This window comes from Coregonus lavaretus (assembly GCF_964263955.1).
Source record: "Coregonus lavaretus genome assembly, chromosome: 6".
Classification (NCBI taxonomy): domain Eukaryota; kingdom Metazoa; phylum Chordata; class Actinopteri; order Salmoniformes; family Salmonidae; genus Coregonus; species Coregonus lavaretus.
The window spans coordinates 35726236-35743033 of NC_139993.1; the positions used below are offsets into that span (position 1 = coordinate 35726236).

Here is a 16798-nt window from a genome sequence, read left to right on the forward strand (position 1 = left end):
CTTGCTGTATTACCTTAGTGCCTTGTTGCAAACAGGATGCATGTTTTGGAATATTTCTATTCTGTTCTGGCTTCCTTCTTTTCACTCTGCAATTACGTTAGTAATGTGAAGTAACTACAATGTCGTTGATCCATCCTCAGTTTTCTCTTATCACAGCCATTAAACTCTGTAACTGTTTTAAAGTCACTATTGGCCTCTTGGTGAAATCCCTGAGTGGTTTCCTTCCTCTCCGGCTACTGAGTTAGGAAGGACACCTATATCTGTGTAGTGACTGGTTGTATTGATACACCATCCAAAGTGTAATTAATAACTGCACCATGCTCAAAGGGATATTCAATGTCTGCTTTTTTACCCATCTACCAATAGGTGCCCTTCTTTGCAAGGCATTGGAAAACCTCCCTGGTCTTTGTGGTTGAATCTGTGAATTCACTGCTCGACTGAGGGACCTTACAGATAATTGTATGTGTGGGGTACAGAGATGAGGTAGTCATTAAAAAATCATGTTAAACACTATTACTGCACACAGAGTGAGTCCATGCTACTTATTATGTGACTTGTTAAGCACATTTTTACTCCTGAACGTATTTAGGCTTGCTATAACAAAGGGGTTGAATACTTATTGACATTTCAGCTTTTCATTTTTTATTAATTTGCAAACATTTCGAAAAACATAATTACACTTTGACATGATGGGGTATTGTGTGTAGGCCAGTGACAAAACATCTCAATTGAATACATTTTTTATTCAGGCCGTAACACAACATTATGTGGAAAAAGTGAAGGGGTGTGAATACTTTCTGAAGTCTGTCTGTTTCTGTGTGCTGAGAAACACTCAAATGTGATGCAGAACATTTAACAGAAGAATACCACCAAGGACCATTGGTGGGAAAAGTACCTAATTATCATACTTGAGTAAAAGTAAAGATACCTTAATAGAAAATGACTGAAGTAAAAGTGAGTCACCCAGTAAAATACTACTTGAGTACAAGTCTACAAGTATTTGGTTTTAATTGTACTTGAGTATCAAAAGTAATAAGGTCATCAACACGACAACAAGGATTGGCAACATTAAAGTGACACTAATAATCAGTGTGTCACATATAAGGTCCCCATGATAACTCTCCACCTATTCATATGTAGAAGGGCCGACAGAGTTATGGTAAATGCAGAAAACACGTACCTTGCCTTTACAGGAAGACCATACAAGGATCGATAGAAACATCGTCATCATAGAAGTGAAACCACAGCTGTCCTCAGATCAACCATCTTGTGTATATAAAGGGTACAATAGTGAATCAGGTATTCCTGGATTGTTTGAAAAGCCCTCCAAGCAAGATGCACACCATGAACAAACTACTTACTGTTCTCCTGACCTATCTAGGACATTCAGATATGTCTCTCTCCTGATGTCACGACTTCCTCCGAAGCTGCCTCCTCTCCTTGTTCGGGCAGGCTTCTGTGTTCGTCGTCACCGGCCTTCTAGCCATTGCCGCTCCATATCTCATCATTCCATTTGTTTTGTCTTGTTTATTACACACACCTAGTTCATATCCCCTCATCATTACCTGTATAAGTGTTCCCTCTGCCCCCTTGTCTTTGTGTGTGATTGTTTATTGTGTGGTTAGTGAAGCTCGGTGGAGCTCCTAGTATTTTGTATCGCCAGGATATTTCCCTGTGTGCCTTGTTGGTTCCAGTGCGCCTGTTTTGAGCACTGGAGTGTTGACGCATTACTGCATAACTCTGTGTTCCGGAATAAATCCTGTTATTCTGTGATTTACCCTCCTGCGCCTGACTCTTTCGAAATCACCCATCACACCTGAACTTGATGGACACACATCAATGAGATCTGAACAAATGTCACGATCGCCAATGAAGTATGACCAAAGCGCAGCGTTGGGAGTGAACATGATGATTTTAATTTTGAAACACACGACAAAACAAAACACGATCCGTGAAGTCCTCAGTGACAACTACTGAACAATGAACAAAAACCCACAACCACAAGGTGAACACAGACATTTAAATATGGCTCCCAATCAGAGATAACGAGCCGACAGCTGACACTCGTTACCTCCGATTGGGAGTCACTGACCAAACATAGAACGCGAACACCTAGACACTACCCACAGTACACAACACACGGAAATCTACACACCCTGACTAAACACAAAAAGTCCTAGAACCAGAGTGTGACAGTACCCCCCCCCAAAGGCGCGGACTGCGACCGCGCCTAACTACAAGCAAACAGGGGAGGGCTGGGTGGGCATTCCTCCTCGGCGGCGGCTCCGGCTCCGGGCTTCCTCCCCACTTCCTCTCCAACCCCCCAAAGTACCCCTGGTCCTGCCTAGCCCCGCTGGCCGGAACCGGACTGACGACACGCGCCCCTGGCTTGGTGCGTGGATCCTGGCTGGACGGCTCTGGCGGATCCCGGCTGGACGGCTCTGGCGGATCCCGGCTGGACGGCTCTGGCGGATCCCGGCTGGACGGCTCTGGCGGATCCTGGCTGGACGGCTCTGGCGGATCCTGGCTGGAAGGCTCTGGCGGATCCCGGCTGGAAGGCTCTGGCGGATCCCGGCTGGACGGCTCTGGCGGATCCTGGCTGGACGGCTCTGGCGGATCCTGGCTGGACGGCTCTGGCGGATCCTGGCTGGACGGCTCTGGCGGATCCTGGCTGGACGGCTCATGGCTGGCTGACGGATCTGGCTGCTCATGGCTGGCTGACGGATCTGGCTGCTCATGGATGGCTGACGGATCTGGCTGCTCATGGCTGGCTGACGGATCTGGCTGCTCATGGCTGGCGGAAGGATCTGGCTGCTCATGGCTGGCGGAAGGCTCTGGCTGATCCTGTCTGGCGGAAGGCTCTGGCTGATCCTGTCTGGCGGACGGCTCTGGCTGGACAGGGCTGACGACGCACCCCGTAGGCTCGGTGCGTTGAGCAGGGACAGGCCGGGCTGGGCTGGCGACGCACCCCGTAGGCTTGGTGCGTTGAGCAGGGACAGACAGAACCGCACTGGGGACACACACCCCTGGCCCTACACGGGGATCAGGAACGGGCCGGACCGGACTGGAAACACCCCCCAGTACCTCTCGCCGTGCCTCCACACTTTCCATCCCCTTCGTAACCAGTGGCCCCCTTAAACTGGCGGCCATATCTGCCAACCTCTTGCACTCCTCCGGGCCGTACACCTTCTGCCCCGACGTCGTGAGCCCCCCCCTAAAATTTTTCTGGGGGTCTCTCCTCTCGGTGGACCAGGCCTCCATAGTCCTCTCCCAACCTTCGCTCTTCTGGCTCCACCACTCGTTATCCAACTGCTGCTTGGTCTCGTTGTGGTGGGTTTTTCTGTCACGATCGCCAATGAAGTATGACCAAAGCGCAGCGTTGGGAGTGAACATGATGATTTTAATTTTGAAACACACGACAAAACAAAACACGATCCGTGAAGTCCTCAGTGACAACTACTGAACAATGAACAAAAACCCACAACCACAAGGTGAACACAGACATTTAAATATGGCTCCCAATCAGAGATAACGAGCCGACAGCTGACACTCGTTACCTCCGATTGGGAGTCACTGACCAAACATAGAACGCGAACACCTAGACACTACCCACAGTACACAACACACGGAAATCTACACACCCTGACTAAACACAAAAAGTCCTAGAACCAGAGTGTGACAACAAATGCCTATTACCTTACCGTTTAGCTCATTGTGGCCACTTTTGCTACTTTTACTATCTCAGTTGTATTTGGGGGTCAAACCATCAATGGGAAAAAAGCACAGAAGAATACCCTGCAGTACATGGCCTCTGTGCAGAAGAATGGGAAGCACACATGTGGAGGATTCCTGATCACTGCAGACTTTGTGCTAACAGCTGCACACTGTGACAAAAGGTAGAGTAGCCTAACTCAATTTCAACTGTACATTTCAAAAAGTAGTATATCATTTCAAGTGTCCATACTACTCAACAGACTGATAAACAATGTTTTTTCTGCTCCTCGTTTAGCAACTTGACTGTCATTGGTACCCACAACATCAAGAAGGGCCCAGAGATGGCTGTCAGATACAGCGTGGAACACAAATGCAATCCCAACTATGAAGATGTTGACACTGGTAATGACATCATGCTTCTGAAGATAGGCCTATAGTGACATATTTGTTTCAATAGGATATGTCTTTATATTATTATTTACACTATTATTAAGTGTTCATCTTAATAGGTCATATGCATTCATCAGTAATTGCTAACACTACAGATTCCCACGTTTTGGCCTACACGTGTTTCAAGCTGTCTAGGGAAGCTAAATCAAGCAAAGTTGTGAAAACAGGGAAAATTCAAGGACCAAGTCATCAAACCCAACACCAAGTGCATTGTCAATGACCTTCAAGTGGTGGACGTGACTACCATTGTCCTGAAGGTCTGTCAGAAGGATTGGCGTAAACTTTCTCCCAAGGTCATCTGTGCAGGTGGATACCTGACCAAGAACGGCTTTTGTCAGGTTTGTTTAACTCCTCAAAAATATATAATATTGAGTCAAAAAATTGTAGGAAGACAATGTGATGTTCATACATGTGTAGCCTACATCATACATGCACCAAAGCACCTAAATGGGCCAATTTTGACTGGTATGTAACCTACAAGGTATCATCATCTCTCCCACAGGGGGATTCTGGTGGTCCTTTGGTGTTCAATGGAAAGGCTGTGGGTCTCATCTCCTTCAACTCGGATGTAAACTGTGACTATCCGTACATGCCCAATGTCTATAGTCAGATTTCCAAGTTCTTACCCTGGAAGAAGGTCATCAACAAGAAAATATGTTAGGATTTATCCTGCAAAATGAATGTGCTAATAACCTAGTTTGTTTGCAGCCCAATTCTTTTTTATATTAATACCTATTGGTACTCCTGATGTCTTTCTTAAATTGTTACATTGGATGTCTATCTTTATCGTCTATGTTTAATGCATAACAATTACCATGTACGTAGTGTAAGGGAAATAAATGTGTGCTTCACAGAACAGAGTGAAATGGCTTGTGATCAGTATAAAGAATTGCATACACATCAGATAGAATGTCATGTTTGTTATACTTAAACAGTTTTGCAGTCTATTCAAACCTGCGAATGCTGGGAAAGGTTTACATGAGCAAATCATGGTAAACACCACTATGTCCCAACAATGCCAACAGAAGTTAGTGGTAGCTTCTCATTGCCAAGTATTTGCAGCAATAGCACAACATGGAGCCTTTGTAATTTGCTTTCCAACATAATGCTTCTGCATGTTTGAGTATCATCATAAATAAATTACATAAACTTGAACTGATGCTTGCTCTAATGTTTTTGATAAAATATTGAGATTCAAGGGAAATCTCTATACAATCAGACCAGCCAGCACTCTGCTAGCCATGATTTCCTAATATCACAACCATCTTTCCTCAGAGTACACCATCAAGCAACACTTGAAACCACAAAGCCACAGCAAAATATTGGTAAACACGTTCGGTGTGTGGCAATGGGGAACAAAGACCCAGTACAATGGGGAACAAAGACACCCCCCCCCCCCCCCCCCCCCTTACATTTTTATAACCGAGAGGTGTACCATGCCATTTGCCCATATGCACTATGGCAATCCGCTCAGTGGTTCTTCACATAGTGCTGATCATCGCCTTAAATGGTAAGGCATGTTTAAATTAAATAACACACTAACTTCCATTAGCACTGAACTAACTGCAGCATGCAGACTAATATATAAGTATAAAAGTATAGTACTAGTTATGAAAATTTCAATGCTTCTGCATACAGCTCTAAAGGCAGTTCATATTCTATTTGGCAGTAGTGAATACTGACATACCATTTGTTGTAATCTGTGCAGATACAGTAGCAATACAGAGCTATAGACAAAAGCTATAGAAAAAGTAATCTCTACTTTCTGTTCAAAGGCACTGATGGGCGCAAGGTGCCGAAGGTGGGTATTGTTGGTGGAAGAGAGGCAGCTCGTAACTCTCGTCCTTACATGGCTTCCTTACAGTCCCAAGGTCAACACATCTGTGGAGGAGTTCTGGTGAGAGAGGATTTTGTCCTCACCGCTGCTCACTGTGACGGGTGAGAATCTCTATTAAACATATAACAAGTCTCTCAGAATCTCTCAAACTAATTTATTACAATGTTGTTTAAAAAAAATATTTTATAAAACTTTTTTTGACAATAACCAAAAATCATACATAGACAAAAACAATAGACAACTTAAAATGTACATACATTTCAACAAACATTAATGATATCACACTTGCTCATACCCACATTTTCCCACTGTCTCCACACCCAATGTTGTTTCCAATGCTTGTGAGACTCTGCCCCATATGACTTCAGATTGTGTTATGTTGTTTCTGTCTGTAGCCAGATTTCTTTCAATATTTAAATAAAGCATTTGATTCTTCCATTCTCTTAACGATGGAGTATCATTTCACTTCCAGTATTTAAGTAATAGCTTCTTCAATATAAGTGACAAAAATAATAGTCCAACCCATTGGGTATCTCACCGCAGCCTCGAGGATATGCCATGTCTTGAAATATGCTGAAAGACGGATTAAAAGTACATTTACATTGTAAAACTTCTGACAGCCAGGTTTCTAACTCTGCCCATAACAGGACTTTATAGCACTCACAGAAGTCATGAATTATTGAGTCATTGTTAAGTCATGACTCTGCCGTTGTGCTGTAGAATTTGTGAATTTTGTCTCTTGTATAATACATTCTCTACATGAGTTTATATTAAGCGTACATTTTTGTTAACTCTAATTTTGTTCATTATGTTCCAACACTCCCTCCATCTTGTGCCAATATCAGTTATTTTTAAATCTTAGTTCCAATAGTTAATATTTTTTTCTAAGAGATTGTCAGTTGGATAGGCTCTAAGCAAGGTTTTTACATCTTACCTATCACACAAGTATATTTTTCTGACTCAAATAGGATTCCCTCAACATTGCTCTGATGTCCAAAAGCTTTCAGGTGGAAATGTCGTGATATTAAACTTTTAAACTTTTAATTGTGGGCCAATTTATCAGTGAATTCTGAAAAGCTAGCCAAGGATTGCTCCATTGTTTTTAGGGAGTGATATTGGTTCTTGTAGAATCCATTTCATTTTATTCCCTACTGTTATAGTGTTCTTAACTATGAAGTTGTTAATGTTCTTAGCTTTTTCCTTTGAAAATAGACACGTGAAAACATTCTGGGTATGAGCATGTGAATCTTCAATACGTACATATTGTTCCTCTTTAGTGCATTTAACAATATGTCGCAAATAAAAGCCTTGTGTGCCGAGTTAATACAATTCCAAGTCTGGAAGGTTAAAACCACCTTCAGACTTAGGAAGATGTAAAACTTTCCTTTTTAGTTTATTAGTTTTATTTGCCCATATAAAGTCTGCTATGACCGAGTATACTTTTTTAAAGAATGTCTTTGGTTGGGTAATTGGTATTACCGAAAATAAATATAAAAACTTTGGGAGCCATGCCATTCTAAAAAGGTTTATTTTACCTGTAAGATTTATGGGAAGATTGTTCCATTTAATTAGATCTGCTTTCATGTTGTTGAGTAATGGGATAAAGCAATCTTTATATATTTGTTGTTTGTTGTCACTTATTAAGCATCCTAAGAATTTACAGTAAGATTTTTTTTGGTCCAGTTAAAGGATTGCTGTAAATCATGAGTTACTATTTATCTTATTGCCATTACATTATTTAAGTTTTTTCCACATGTATTTTATATTCTGAGATTTTAGAGTATTCTGAAAATATTTTTAACAAGGGGGGAATTGAGTTTTCCATATTTGTCAGGTACATCAGGAGATAATCGGCAAAAAAGTTTAGTTTATACTCATGTTAATCAATACTGATAGCTGTTACATTTGAGTCCTGTCTAATTCTTTCTGCAAGTAGTTTAAATGCCAGTGCAAACAGTGAGGGGGGGGGGGGGGGGGGGCATCCCTGTCTTGTGCCCCTTTCTAAAGGAAATTAATCAGATAATGTATCATTTGTGTATATTTTAGCTTTAGGACATTTATATAATATTTTCATGACATTTATTATTTCAAATGGAAAGTTGAAGGCTTCCAAAGTTTTGAATAGAAAAGGCCATTTAAGACAGTCGAAAGCCTTTTCGGTATCAACAGCCATTATTGATAAATCTACATCTTGTTTTTTAGCGTATTGTATTATACCGAAACATGTTCTTGTATGTTTGTATCTATTTTTAATCAACCCTGTTTGCTTAACATGTATCAAGTCTGGGAAGACTTTTGCCATTCTGTTGCTTATGAGTTTTGTTATGATTTTATTGTCGCAATTTATCAAATTTATGGGTCTGTAATCTGCAGGGGACTCTCCAGATTTTCCTGGTTTTAATATAACTGAGATAACTGATTGATACATGGAACTAGGAAGCACTGAATTGAGTGACGTGTGTTGTCATTTGAGTAAATAGGGGCGCTACTTTGTCCCAGAATGTTAAGTACAATTCTATGAGAAAGCCGTCCATACCTGGTGCTTTTCTCTGAGCGAATGCTTTAACAGTGTCTAATATTGATTTTTTGCTGATTTCTATTAAGGGTGTGTATTTTTTGTCTGCTGATAGTTGCTTCCGGGTTGTTGAGTCTAAGAATGTAGTAGGATCTGTCCAAATGTATTTCAATGTTATTACACTAGTCTCTCAAGGTAAATACACAAGTAAATTCTTTCATGCACTGATTTTCAGGCGTTACAGGGTGGTTCTTGGGGCTCACGACTTGTCAGAGGATGAAAATTCACAACAAGTATTGGATGTGGTTAAATACATTCCACACCCCAGGTATGGGGACAACCTGGAGAATGACGTCATGCTTCTCAAGGTGAGTGACAACAAGGACATAGCCTACAATAATATCCATGATGATACTGACTTCATTGTAGGTTTAAAGTCCATGAATAATACATACAAAATAATATATATAATCATAGCCTATATACACTCAGTGGCCAGTTCATTAGGTACACCCATCTAGTATCGGGTCAGACCCCCCTTTGCCTCCATAACAGCCTGAATTATTCGGGGCATGGCATTCAATCGTTGCTCAATTGGTATCAAGGGATCTAACGTGTGCCAGGAAAACATTCCCCACACCAGTACACCACCGCCACGAGCCTGTACTGTTGACACCATTTACATTTACATTTACATTATTTAGCAGACGCTCTTATCCAGAGCGACTTACAGTTAGTGCATACATTATTCTTTTTTTTTCTTTTTCATACTGGCCCCCCGTGGGAATCGAACCCACAACCCTGGCGTTGCAAACGCCATGCTCTACCAACTGAGCTACCTCCCTGCCGGCCATTCCCTCCCCTACCCTGGACGACGCTGGGCCAATTGTGCGCCGCTGGGCCAATTGTGGACACCAGGCAGGATGGGTCCATGGACTCATGCTGCTTACGCCAAATCCTGACTCTGCAATCAGCATGACGCAACAGGAACCAGGACTCGTCGGACCAGGCAATGTTTTTCCACTCCTCAATCGTCCAGTGTTGGTGATCGCATGCCAACTAGTTTTTATCTGATAGGAGTGGAATCCGGTGTGGTCGTCTGCTGCAATAGCCGTGACAAGGATCTACGAGTTGTGCGTTCTGAGATGCCGTTCTGCACACCACTGCTGTACTGTGCCGTTATTTGTCTGTTTGTTAGCTTGCACGATTATTGCCATTCTCCTTCAACCTCTCTCATCAACGAGCTGTTTTCGCCCACAGGACTGCTGCTGACTGGATGTTTTTTGTTTGTCACACCATTCTCGGTAAACCCTAGACACTGTCGTGTGTGAAAAGCCCTGGAGGGCGGGCGTTTCTGAGACACTGGATCTGGCGTGCCTGGCACCTACAATCATACCACGCTCAAAGTCGCTTAGGTCACTTGTTTTGCCCATTCTAACATTAAATTGAACAGTAACTGAATTCCTAGATGCCCGTCTGCCTGCTTTATATAGCAAGCCACGGCCACGTGACTCACTGTCTGTATGAGCGATCCATTTTCGTGAACGGGGTGGTGTACCTAATAAACTCGCCACTGAGTGAATATTTACAACATATATCTGAATACATACAGATTATGTATACAGTGTGCTATCTCTGTGATCTTTCTTAGTTGAGAGGGAGGGCCACCCTGAACAGAGCAGTGCAGCTGATCCCTCTGATGAATGGTTCGATGGCTGAGGGAAGCATGTGCACCACGGCTGGCTGGGGGGACATAGATGATAACGACAACTCACCAGACAAGCTGCAGGAGGTCAATGCCACCATCATCCCACCCAGAGAGTGTGCCCGCAAGTGGAGTGGCATCAACATCTCCAGCCGCGTGGTGTGCGCAACAGGCCCCAGCGCTTTCCAAGGCTTCTGCTCGGTATGACTGCACTGTTATAGGCTATAACTCTCTGCAATTAGTTTTTCCTGGTCAGGACAGGCTATTATTGGCTATAACTAGAATATAGTTTCTCTTGGTCAAGGCACTAACTATGATAGATGACTCATCCGTTTTTCTGTATGACAAAGGAGAATGAATTGAAATGCATTGTTTGCTATTGCAGGGGGATTCAGGAGGTCCGTTGGTGTGTAAAGGGATGTCAGCGGGCATTGTCTCTTTCTCAGGGCAGAGGTGTGCCAACCCTAGTACCCCTGATGTGTACACACGAGTGACTTCGTACCGCCGATGGATTCAGAGGGAGTTAGCTAGAAACCCTTAAGGTTTTGGGAATGTAAGCTGCCAGTGTGTGCTTACACAAAATCTCACTATATGACTGATTATGACTTAATTAAGAGCAGGGTTGCCCAAAGCTTTTGTTGAAGTGCTAAAGATAACACTTTTCTCTGATTGCGTGTTCCCTTGTTGCTATTCTTATTAAACGTCACTAATTTCGGCTTGTGTGTCTCACTTTGGAGTACTTGAGTTCCCTAAATGTTTTAGTAAAAAACTTTGGTCGATACACTTATCATTTCTTGCCTTGGTGTTCAAAGACTGAAAACAACCTCCACTGATTTTGTTAATTTGTTAACAGTTTTGATGTAAGGTAAAAACAAAACAATGTGACAATAGGATACGCAGACTCTCTACTTCATTTAGGTCCTTGGTCACTCAGCTGGTCTGGCTGGTCAAGCAGTAGCCTCTAGATAAGCTGACCAATGTTACTGAAGGTTGGACGCACTATTGGCTACAGGTTCCAGCACATCTCCATTATAGTGTACCTGAGGAGAAGACTCAGTGCCGGATACTGCAGGTTGTCAGATTATGTCATTGATTGCTGTGATTGATTAATTCTTCATTGCCTCTCTCAAAGCATAATGTACTCACATCTCTGGAGGGGCAAAGTCTGGCTGCCTGAGACATGTGGCATCCATCTTTGATAATCTTGTAGAATCTGGTGTCCACCACAACATTAGGGTATGGGCTCTTATCTAGAAAAGACAACATCAAAACATGCATTTCAAAATGTTTATTTTCTCACTCACATATGTTGCTTCATCCAACAAAATACAGTATTTTGCCATCTTTTGATAGTGTAACCCACCCAGAGAGATTTCCCCACAGCAGTATGCCATAGGACCAGATGTCACTCACTCTGCACCTTGTACACAGTCAAAGATGCTCTCATTGGCCATCCACTTCACTGGAAGTTCAGTAGCCTACACACTACAGTATAAGCATTCAAGGACCTGAACCTTTCTTTGATTGATTTCTTTATACAGCATCCTACAGCATAGGTCTACCTGCAACATACCCCTACAACTTTCAGGTGTCACCTGTCCCTCACGGAGACACTTGAAACCCTACCTTTTTAAGGAATACCTGGGATAGTATAAAAGTAATCCTTCTACCACCCCCCTACCCCACCCCCACAAAAAAATATATATAAAAGAAAAATACAATATATATATATATATATATATATATATATATATATATATATATAAACAAATGAAAATGAAAAATATACTCTAAAAATTAAACATTAAAAATAGGAAAATATTTTTATTTATTTATTTGTAAAGTGGTTGTCCCACTGGCTATCATAAGGTGAATGCACCAATTTGTAAGTCGCTCTGGATAAGAGCGTCTGCTAAATGACGTAAATGTAAATGTAATAATAATTATATATGATGAAATTATGTGCAACTGTTTCACCCAGAGGTTTCACCCAAGTAGCCTACCATTTGTTAAACCATAAATGTTTTGTTAAACCAACACGAGCTTACCTTTGCTCAATATCGGTGGACTGTTCACTGAAACGAAACCTGAGGTCACCACAATGACAGCAATTCCCATTGTTCATTGCTCTCACGTTCACCTCCCTCTCTACGGTCATCACTCCTCAAGGTTCTATGGGCGCTGTAGTTTTTTCTCCCATGGAAGTATCCTCCCATTTTCCATAGGTTTCGCGAGGTTTGCATGGGCGGCAGTGTGCATTTACTGCAGGAAGAATTGAAAATTTTTGGCATGAAATTCGTGTACAGGTAATCTTATATTTTTGGGAGAGAATATAGGCCACCGGTGTATATATTATTTATCGGGGACATGGACCCAGATTTACATTTGCTTGTGCGCCGAACATCATTGTAGAGTTGACATAAAGACAATAATTATTGATAACCTATTACGATCAAACAGTGCTTGTGGCGCGTATTGTCCATGTCTCATCAGCAGTGAATGCGATATGGTAGAACTTGACGATTCATGTTTTATACAATCGTTGCGACGAATTCAAATTGACTACAGTAATTTCTGCATGTTTGTCTGATACAGTGGTGGCTGACGTATTTTCTTGAAGTTGAATATCTCTTGATCTCTCATAGCCAACTTTCAGTCTATTAGTTTGTTGTTACTGAACAATGATTGTGTTGGTTCAAATAGTGACATAATTAATTACTATAGATTATGACATTTTGGGTAAAGATGTATAACTGCGGCAGTTTTGTTCCTTCTGCATTGATTGCAGTGACCTCCATGGATGCAATGCATACAAGGAAATGACCAGGAAGTTATTTAGACATGCTAAGCCATTGGCTGCTCTGGTTGTCTGTCTCAACCACTACTTTACAGCTCAGTCTCTTTCCAGACTAGTATTATTTTTCTGAAAATGGCTGTTTCTATCACAGAATCTCTGAGCATTTCTGTCTGTTTGTTCCCTCAGCAGTATTTGAATTTTTGGAGGGATGTCCAAGAAAAGGGGCAGGTATGTTTAAACATGTAGTTTTCTGTAATTGTTATCATAACATGAACACTTGGAGATTTTCCTCTTTCCAGACTGTCAGAGTAAGCTGCACATAGGTAGGCTACACTTACAAACAAATATGATTTGCTTAACTATGCCACAGAAAGCGTAGTAGCGGGGAGCTGAGTGACTCCACAGTGATGACCCCTGACCCCAACAGTCTCCTGGGAGTAAGAATACAGCACAACTGGAGGGAGAAGGGCAACCAGAGCAAATGGAAAGGCACCGTCCTCGACCGTCTCAGTGTCAACCCCGCACTATTTATGGTCAAGTATGATGGGTTTGACTGCGTCTACGGCATCGAGCTATTCAAGGACGAAAGGGTGTCTAATCTACAGGTCCTCACAGAGAAAGTTGGTGAGTGATGTGATGGGTTCCTTTTTTAGTTCTGGCGTCACATCCTCTTCTCAGAGTAATGCAAAAACGTTGTAATTTGGTTTGCACAAGTTATAACATGTTTTTATTGTATATCTGATACTGCATGATCAGACAGCAGGGACACAGTGGCTATGTGATGTTAGTCTCTGTCTTGATGACCTTTATCTGCTTCCACAGTCAACAACAAGATCAAGGTTCCTCACGGGGCGGAGGAGTTGGTAGGCAAAGCGGTGGAACACCTTTTTGAGAAGGAGGATGGAGAGAAGAATGAGTGGCGAGGCATGGTCCTCTCCAGGGCTCCCATCATGACTAACTGGTATTACATCACCTATGAGAAGGACCCCGTGCTCTACATGTACCAGCTGTGGGACGACTACGCCGATGGAGATCTCAGGATCTTACCTGAAGCAGGTACTGACCATTTCTCAGCTTCAGCATCATCTCCACCTGCAGAAGAGTGTTCAGATACTTCTCCCTAAAGAAAACAGGAGGGTGATTATAGAGTAGAAATTGTTTGTTCTTTATACACTAATTATAAGATGATGGTGGCTTTAGGAGTGCTATGGACAATATTTCCTGTGTTTGTTCTTACTTGTCCTATGTGACTTATTTATATATTTGAATACATACAAGCATAAGCATGTTGGTTAAAATAGCATATTTTGCTAATGGCCCAAAGCAGATTTGAAGAAAAGACCCTAGCATTGACTATTCATTGTTTTTCTCTCTAGAAAATAAGCACTTGCTTCCGGCCGACCGAAAGCCAGGCGAGGAGACTGAGAGCCTTGTGGGGAAGCAGGTGGAGTATGTTACTGACAAAGGTGTGAAGCGAACAGGCCTGGTGATCTACCAAGTCCCTGCCAAGCCTTCCGTATACTACATCAAATACGACGATGACTTTCACATCCATGTTTACGACCTGGTGAAGACCACCTAGGACACTTGTTTGCTCACTCCATCGCTTACTTTTCACTTCTCCTCCTCACTCTATCTCTCCATCTCTTAAGGCCCTGGAGGGTATAACAGTTATGCTTTATTATTCAGGAAGTGCAATCTTTTAGTCCACATTAAAACTAGTTCTATGGTATGCACAGCAGAACTGTAGCAATGCTATTGTAGGCCACTAGGAGGAGAGTGGGAACATGTACACTTGGAAGGACCTTTTTAAACCTCCTCCCTTCTTCAGTTACCCCATTTGGTTGTTGTGCTGCACGGTAGATTCACATCTTGGACAGTCCAGGAGTGCACCTTGCCCTACAATGACAGACTTACAGTAAAGTGCAATAACGACCGCGTTTGAATTGTCTCCCACATCCCAATGCTCAATTATCTTTATTCAAAGCTGAACTGAATTATATATTATAAAACTAATAGTAAAAGCTGCCCCCAATAGCCATTCATATGTGATCCTTGAATGACCAAACAGCAAGCATGATGTATAGGTGAATATTTGTAGAGACTAGTTTGAGCTGTAGTGTTCAGTGAAGCCTTTGAAGGAGAAATGCAATAAGCTGTGATGCCCCTGAAAGTATAAGTAAAAAAAAAAAAAAAATTACTGTCTTTATTAACAGGCATTATGTTTGATTTATGTGTCAGTCAGTTCATAGACAATCATTCCTTGATGAACCCACAGTGCTATCATTGGATTCATAGCACTCGGTTGCACTGGCCTAGGAGAACTGATGGTTTAATCACTAGTTTGAACATCTAAACATTTATTCATAATGCTGAATCAAGACTTGTTAGAAACAAGGAATACAGGTCTTCATAAAGTTAGGGCATGTTTTTCCGGACCACACAACCTGATGAGATTGTAGAGATCGGGAAAAGGCCTAAGCCTTAACAATACCTGACCATGTTCAGAATCCCAACATCATCAGACTGTATGATTAGCTTGAGTGGAATAGAGGCAGTGCTTTACACTAAATTCTGATCTTGAATAGAAAACAAACATCATAAAGTGCCTTCAGGCTGATCATGTTGCCATACTGTATATATTTGCTAACCGCTCACAATTTTATTCCATTTACTGTCAAGGCCACCATTTGGTCAGTATTAGTAAAAGTAAAAAAATGCTTTAAAGAAAAAAGTGTCAAATGCTGCGTACCAGGTTTTTGCTATTGTTGGTTTGTATAAGAGGATATGTGCAATGTTTGGAAGTTAATGCAGTATAAGACCATTTTCTCCAATATAACATCCATGACAGTTGATTAGTCTCATTCATATGTTGATATTGTAGGGTGCACTTTAAATTACACACATACATATGCTAAAGATTTGCCACATTGTCTTTTTCTGTCAAGATACTTTTCTTGTGCAAGAACAAGTGGCATATTGCAGCATCGGTAAATCATAATGATAAAAACGCATGGAGAAAATAAACGTTAACACGCATACAATATTTAATCTAACTTTTGTGTAGTGTATTGTAAATGTATGCTGTTGTGGTTACTCCTGTTATATTGTAAATATCCAATTGAAATACCAGCTTTAAAGCCCATCTAGAAATCTCACCTAGTGAAATGCAGCAAAGACTGCATTCAAAAAGCCTCCAGCCTGGCTGGCCTCTTGTGGCTTCACTTTTTAATCTTATTTTAAAGACTTGGGAGCTACAGTACATAATGTAATCCCAGGAAGTCCAAAACGCCAATGTTTTGGTTAGAATTATTTAGATTTAGTCTCACCACTCCAGGGCATACAGTGCATTCATTTACAAAGTGCGTTGGTCCATGGTGTACATAAGGTTCATTCTATCGATTGTCAGATTTGCATGCATCACTTGAATGCAGCCTTGAGTGCATTCAAGCATATTGGTTATTTTGACAGTTGCAGAGGAAGAACATCTCTTGCAGAAAATCTTGTGGGAGTCTTTGCAGCCCAATTTTACTAAAATGTTTATCTACAAAATGTGACTGTAAAAAACTAATTGTCAGTGCTTCTTTGCTACTTGTATCACCACCAGTTGTGCTGTGGCGTTTCTATGTACAGTAAAATGAAACTCCAAAAGATTGTGCACTCTTCTGTTATCCTCCATCTTTCATTCCTCCCAGGTCTGGAATTGTAGCAATCACCAACCCATTTGTGTAATTATTTCATCATGAGTAAGAACGTTTTATTTGTTAGCATATCCCTTTC

The 16798-nt window shown here is 41.7% G+C and overlaps 3 protein-coding genes across 4 annotated transcripts; all 3 read left to right on the forward strand.

Moving 5' to 3' along the window:
- Positions 1 to 1163: 1163 nt before the first annotated feature.
- Positions 1164 to 4825, forward strand: LOC311131031 (serine protease 57-like; the record flags this gene model as incomplete). Its single annotated transcript, XM_084163856.1, has 5 exons — positions 1164 to 1176; positions 3746 to 3896; positions 4010 to 4116; positions 4393 to 4502; positions 4667 to 4825. 5 exons carry the CDS (start codon positions 1164 to 1166, stop codon positions 4823 to 4825), a joined length of 540 nt encoding a protein of 179 aa, XP_084019982.1.
- A 783-nt stretch (positions 4826 to 5608) lies between these two features.
- Positions 5609 to 10936, forward strand: LOC311131345 (granzyme-like protein 1). Its single transcript, XM_084164289.1, has 5 exons — positions 5609 to 5674; positions 5940 to 6102; positions 8752 to 8884; positions 10168 to 10422; positions 10607 to 10936. Exons 1-5 carry the CDS (start codon positions 5623 to 5625, stop codon positions 10760 to 10762), a joined length of 759 nt encoding a protein of 252 aa, XP_084020415.1. The 5' UTR covers positions 5609 to 5622; the 3' UTR covers positions 10763 to 10936.
- Positions 10937 to 12441: 1505 nt separating this feature from the next.
- Positions 12442 to 16665, forward strand: LOC311131346 (spindlin-Z-like). Of its 2 annotated transcripts, none has more exons than XM_084164291.1 (5): positions 12442 to 12527; positions 13208 to 13246; positions 13389 to 13642; positions 13841 to 14074; positions 14395 to 16665. In XM_084164291.1, the coding sequence occupies exons 2-5, from the start codon at positions 13227 to 13229 to the stop codon at positions 14598 to 14600; spliced, it is 714 nt and encodes a 237-aa protein (XP_084020417.1). In that variant the 5' UTR covers positions 12442 to 12527; positions 13208 to 13226; the 3' UTR covers positions 14601 to 16665. The 2 variants fall into 2 exon arrangements, with proteins under 2 accessions (XP_084020417.1, XP_084020416.1); XM_084164290.1 differs by having other exon boundaries at positions 12443 to 12527; positions 13205 to 13246.
- The last annotated feature ends 133 nt before the right edge of the window (positions 16666 to 16798 follow it).

What these genes read in the sequence shown, in the direction of transcription:
- LOC311131346 (XM_084164291.1), top strand. Translation starts at nt 13,227, where the DNA reads ATGTCCAAGAAAAGGGGCAG. An exon ending in ATGTCCAAGAAAAGGGGCAG is followed by an intron (nt 13,247 to 13,388) that starts GTATGTTTAAAC and finishes ACTATGCCACAG; the next exon opens with AAAGCGTAGTAGCGGGGAGC. An exon ending in GGTCCTCACAGAGAAAGTTG is followed by an intron (nt 13,643 to 13,840) that starts GTGAGTGATGTG and finishes CTGCTTCCACAG; the next exon opens with TCAACAACAAGATCAAGGTT.
- LOC311131345 (XM_084164289.1), top strand. Translation starts at nt 5,623, where the DNA reads ATGGCAATCCGCTCAGTGGTTCTTCACATAGTGCTGATCATCGCCTTA. An exon ending in GCTGATCATCGCCTTAAATG is followed by an intron (nt 5,675 to 5,939) that starts GTAAGGCATGTT and finishes TTCTGTTCAAAG; the next exon opens with GCACTGATGGGCGCAAGGTG. An exon ending in ATGACGTCATGCTTCTCAAG is followed by an intron (nt 8,885 to 10,167) that starts GTGAGTGACAAC and finishes GATCTTTCTTAG; the next exon opens with TTGAGAGGGAGGGCCACCCT.